The sequence below is a fragment of the Oreochromis niloticus genome, linkage group LG5, assembly GCF_001858045.2.
Source record: "Oreochromis niloticus isolate F11D_XX linkage group LG5, O_niloticus_UMD_NMBU, whole genome shotgun sequence".
Classification (NCBI taxonomy): Eukaryota; Metazoa; Chordata; class Actinopteri; order Cichliformes; family Cichlidae; genus Oreochromis; species Oreochromis niloticus.
Genome location: NC_031970.2, coordinates 406,795 through 412,525, shown reverse-complemented (window position 1 = coordinate 412,525; position 5,731 = coordinate 406,795). Strand labels below are relative to the sequence as shown.

The 5,731-nt window shown below is 39.4% G+C and overlaps 1 protein-coding gene across 1 annotated transcript; it reads right to left on the bottom strand.

Annotated features, from left to right (window-relative positions):
* Window positions 1-2,471: 2,471 nt before the first annotated feature.
* On the bottom strand, window positions 2,472-4,931 carry LOC112846845 (uncharacterized). Its single transcript, XM_025907014.1, has 4 exons — window positions 4,546-4,931; window positions 2,891-3,923; window positions 2,605-2,760; window positions 2,472-2,522 (listed from the first exon to the last, which is right to left on the bottom strand). Exons 2-4 carry the CDS (start codon window positions 3,458-3,460, stop codon window positions 2,472-2,474), a joined length of 777 nt encoding a protein of 258 aa, XP_025762799.1. The 5' UTR covers window positions 3,461-3,923; window positions 4,546-4,931.
* Between the last annotated feature and the right edge of the window lie 800 nt (window positions 4,932-5,731).

Below are 5,731 nucleotides of genomic sequence, written 5' to 3'. Positions count from 1 at the left end.
CTCACAGACACTTAATGTTTATGGCAGTCCATTCTCCCTGCAGCACGAACTACACTGCCCATGTGGGCACATTCTTTATCGCTATGCCTGTAACACTCTGCCTATTGCCTTCATATTATTAAATAATTTTTTGAACAATAATTATTGAAAATATTTTGTCATGTCATTATACTGCCGCAAGTAGAGGTGGCATGGGCCGCGAAACTGAGACACAGGGATTAGAGCCTCTTAATGCTGTTTTGTTTGGGTTTCCACCAGAGTGGAATTACCAAAAATAGAGAGGGCATAGCCTAACATACGAAATAGGAAAAGAATGATGTGTAATCTATTTATTTCAACAAAGTAACTGTATTCTGAATACCACCTATTTAAACAGTAACTGTAACGGAATACAGTTACTCATATTTTGTATTTTAATTATGTGACAGTGTTACATGTATTTCGTTACTCCCAAACACTGCAAACATATCTGTAGTATTATTAGAATCATGAGATTACAACACATTTACCTCTCCTCCACTTCTTTGAAGTGTCTCCCAGTCGCACTGGTTAGCATGTTTTGGTTCGTGCAACTGGGCCGTCGGGTTATTGTCTCCCCAGGAACATTTCCGTTGTGTCTTTTCCTATTTCCGTTGTGTCTTTTCCTATTTCCGTTGTGTTGTGTGTGCTTTTGCAGCGTTTTTCTTTTTGCAGCATTTTTCTTTTTGCAGGTGTTTTTCTTTTTGCAGCATTTTTCTTTTTGCAAGTGTTTTTCTTTTTGCAGGTGTTTTTCTTTTTGCAGCATTTTTCTTTTTGCAAGTGTTTTTCTTTTTGCAGGTGTTTTTCTTTTTGCAGCATTTTTCTTTTTGCAGCATTTTTCTTTTTGCAAGTGTTTTCTGAAGTTGCAGTCCGTTTGGCCTCTCAGGGCCACCGTACTATGCCCAGTGTTGCCAACTTAGCGACTTTGTCGCTATATTTAGCGAGTTTTCAGACCCCCTAGCGACTTTTTTTCTTAAAAAAGTCGCTAAAAAAAGACGTGAAAGCACGTATCCCTTTTACTCTCAACAAGCAGCGGGTGCTGTAACACAGTCAGTTCTTCTTTTACTCTTATGCTGTTTTGTGGATCACAAGGTTTAAAACTACTTATAAACACACACACACAAAGTAACTCCACCAGAGTGCCTATTTCGGGTCACTTTTGCCGGTCCAAGCCCGGGTAAAGGAGCAGGGTTGGAATTGTGACATTAAAAAAAACAATAATTGCTAAAAGAAATTTAATTTGTAGTTCTAAATAAACTCTAAATGCATTTAGGACGTTTTTTACTCACTTTATGTCTCTTCCACGATGTTATTTCTCTCTCCAACAACATAGGTTACAATTATATTAGCATGACCAATTATGCAAATTAGGTGATGACGTCATTTAGCGACTTCTAGCGACTTTTAGGACAACCAATAGCGATTTTCCTTACTGAGGAGTTGGCAACACTGACTATGCCCCCTGAATGCACCATGGGTGCGCATGTCCGCAGCTTTAGTTCAGAGACAAACGGCAGCCGAACAACGGGCAGTGTGTGCGTTCATAAGACCATAAGTTAATGTTTTACTTCACTCAGTTACGTTGGTGTTCAGCCATGAGCGTATTTGATGACTTACCAGCAGTTTCTGCTTCTGTTTAAGTGATGTTATGTATCAGTGGCAGTTCGCTAGCATAACAGATTTGTTCGCTAATTAGCTGCTAGCAGGGAGATTCGTTGTTATCATGTTGTTGATTCTGTGCTCTGTGTAACAGATGATAAACCAATGTAAAGTTGCCTTCAGTGCATAGTTGTACGTGGTGTGTTAATGCATAATGTCTGACTTTAAGTTTATGTAACCAGTCTGAAGTATAATGTCAGTTTATTTAGTTATATACTGTACTTGAGTACACCTCAGCTGTATCTTTATGTTTATTATGTAATTTGATTTCTAAGTGATTTGTATCATTATGCTTTGTCTGCAGAAACCACACACACACAATACAACGACTGAGAACTTTATTCCTGGACTCTGCCTGTTTGTTCTTCCCACATCTGAACATTTGCGAGTGTTCTGACCCGACACTCTGAAGTGATTGCTGCCAGCTCAGATTTCTTTCACCCTTCTAAACAGTATGGTTGCTGGCAGTTTTTTTTAAAGCCTTTTGTGGGAGCGCTTCTATATCACATCACGTGGGCACCACACACACCCGGGCCAATCAGGTGTAAAGGCGGTGGAAAAGCGTCCGCAGGGGGCTAAAGTGAACTGAGCCACACCGTGTTCTGTCGGTGGAAAAGCGGCATATGCTTTCTTGTCCCTAAATAAAAGTTTATACGTATATATGTATGTATGTGTATCTGGCGAGTGAGAGTGAAAATGTGTCTCCAAAATAAATTTTGTTGTAGTTGTGCTCTGTACTTGTATAATGACAATAAATCTCTTCATTCATTCAAGGACAAAGCCCACACTTCCTTTCAACATTTTAAAAGGTCACAGCCATAATCACTGACGTTACCAAAATAAAACTGTAACAGAATACAAATTCTCATTAGATACAGGAGTTAAAATGCTAACTGTCATGTTAATAGTTAATTATATACACCCTACCTGATCGAGAAACTCTAGGATTATGACAGTTTTTGCTTTGGTTGTCCCTCCTGTCTTTCTGATTATTTTAAGTAGCTGTGGGGAGTGCTTGTCCAGCTGGGCCATGAATCTGGTTAGCAGGGGAACTGCAGTAACCCGCAGAAACTCTGCATTAATCTGTACATGAGTAGACAGTGTACAATACATTTTTTTAAAGACCAACTTCCAACAAGAAAAAGTCAAAACATATATTTCCCATTTCCAAACTATGATAAAAGGCATTAGTACAAAAAAGTTAAAGTTATACCTCTTCTATCTGAAATAGACCTGGCCATCTTTCCAAGAGGTTCTTGATGTCAGGCTTCTTATCCACAACCTCTTTCCTCCTGAATTTGAAGGTCCTGGCCATCTTCTCTCGTACAGTTTTCTCATTGTTTCTCTTCTTTAATTCTGTCAGGAGAGATATTCGCTCTAGTTCTAGGCTTTCTGGATTCTCACTGCTGGTCTGAGGATAGTAATTGGCCTCACCTCTTCTTGCCTTTTTGTTGTTCTTGGCTGGCTTGGGAACAGGATCTTCTTGTGACTTTGATTTGAGGGTATTTACTAAGAGCTCAGATGCAAGTCCATGTGACTTAAGCTGAGTGCGGTAATTGCTCATCTTAGTCTTCAGTCTGAGTTTCCATCCGTAGCTCTCATTGAAGGAGTCTGGTTGCCTCAAGCAGGGATGTTTCCTTGTCAGAGCCTTCGCAACGTCACTCAGGTCTGCATCACTGGGGTACGCCTTGTAGGAGAAAATTCTCTGCCAGTCTTTCCAGAATGTCGGACAACATTTTCGATGTAGGTGTGAGCCTGGTTTGGTCCTTTGTGTATTCCGCATTCCCTTTCTCAAGTTGACCTTCTGTTTCAAAAGAGAATTGTGGGATGTTGAACTCCTTTGGCCAGGGCTCTGTGCGGAGTTTCTCAGAGGAGCTGCTGCTTAGTATGACTGTGTCATCAGTGTGTGTTGAGATGGAGCTTGTATCTAGGTCACTTTCTACAAATTCTAAAATTAATGTTTCAGTAGCAGACGGTATGACCTTGATGGTGGTAAGATCCTTGATCATGGAGGTTGAGTTCAAGTTCACAAATGTTCCACCAAAGTCTACATCTTTATATTGCAGCCTGATACCTCCAGCAACTTTGCATGACTCTTTAACTTGTTCAATGAGCTCTTCAACTGTGTCTGGCACCCTTGATAGATCCATCCTCTCAGAGCTATTGTCACTCAACAAAATGAGGAGTCGTATGGGATTTGCCATATTTGTGGATCAAGTTGCTTCTCAGCGCTAGTGTACACAAAACTTACAACATAAAAGAACACAAAGGAAAGAGACACAACACAGTATCAGCTCCCACTGCAGGTTTTTGAACATATGTTATAAGGGTACTGTCACAGAAGACTGCAAATTTGGATTGCATGTTTAGTGTGTACAACCACACCTTATCCTATACAAAGGACATTTTCCAAAGCCAAATGTGGTCCAGTTATGTCATGGACATTTCTAGCCTGTATTGCACAGAAGATAAAGTGTGCTCTAAGTCCAACCTTGACTTGGACACAACCAAAATGAAATGTTCCCTTTGCCCTCCATAGAAAATGTTGCTGCATTTATAACTGGACAGAGGAAATTAGTGGACAAGGATCTCTTACTAACTCACACAACTAATGCAATAGCAATATTACTTACTACTACAAAAGTGATTTTCAGAGTGCTTTTCAATTATGAAGACTAGAAAAGGGGAAATGGGGCACATCTACCTACACAACCAGCACTGAGCACACACCTGGGTGAAGCCGAGAGAGCAATTATTGCACACAATAGTGCCAACACATCAGCAAGGTGAATGAGAGGATAATGAGGGAGGGTCTAGATTATTATGAAATGTTTAAAAAGGATGTGCAGTGTAAATGCAAAATGATACCTGTTCAGATTAAATGAAAATGTATGCTTCAGCCATGGAATGGATGGAGCGATCTGTGGTTCTGAAAGCATACAGAAAAAAAAGAATAATGTTACTTCTCTATAAAACACATAACATAGAAAAACCAAGAAATACGTAACATGACATACACATCCTTATAAAAAGCTAGTACTATAATTTGATTTAGGTTTACCAAACAGTCTACAGACCAGCCATTAGCGACTAAGTTTGGCATAGGGTCAATTTTTTGCTGTTAAAATTAAAATTTCTTCAGAAAATGCACATTTTTCCGAGCCGCGCCTGAAAGTCAATTGAAGGAATTAGTCTTATGTCATTGATCTTATATGCTGGCGTGTTATTTCTGTCTCTAAATCATGCACATTAATAATTATCTTTTGCGCTTGGTGTACACACAGATATTTATATGAAGAGAGACAGAGACAAACGTGCGCGCACAAACACAAGCTTGTGTCTAGAAACCGCGAGCTCACCAGAAAAATTCAAACGAAGCGGAGCACGGAGTTATACTATGAATGTTATGAACTATGAACTTATGCTAGCTAGCTGTATCCACCACCGATGTAACGCTAGCTAGTTAGTATACTGGTAAAAAACGGCTTTTTGCCTAACTTGCATTCCCGACTGTGATGGTCGGTTGCTGGTAACCAGTTCTAACGTGGCGCCGGATAGCTAGCTAGCTTGTAGCTAGCAGCTACAATCATGCAAAAATTGGGGGTGGCCGTCGACCCAGCTTAAATGGGGTTATTTTCTGCAATTTTGGCAATACAAATTATAAAAGCTTTTGTAACACACTTGGCTTTACTTGCATTTATTTTCAGATGAAATTAATCAAAGATGTGACACGATGTTTCCAGCAGCCATGCAGAATAAAAATGGGTCCCGGTCTATTTCAGGTGGGCGTGTTCAAGTGCAAATCACTTTGACTCAAATTAAAGATATTATCTGTTCAACATGAAAAGAAATATATGTTTTGAGAGAAATCAAAAACTTTGCGTTGTGTCCTTTGTACAGATATTTAGTTTCATCCAAATCAAAAGTGGTATTTTAAAATGCAAAAAGAAAGGGTTTCACAATCAAATCAATGATTTTATTCTGTTTTGAATGGCACTTATTACATTGAATGAATGACTGCATGTTAGACTTTTTTCAGTGTAAGACCTCGATG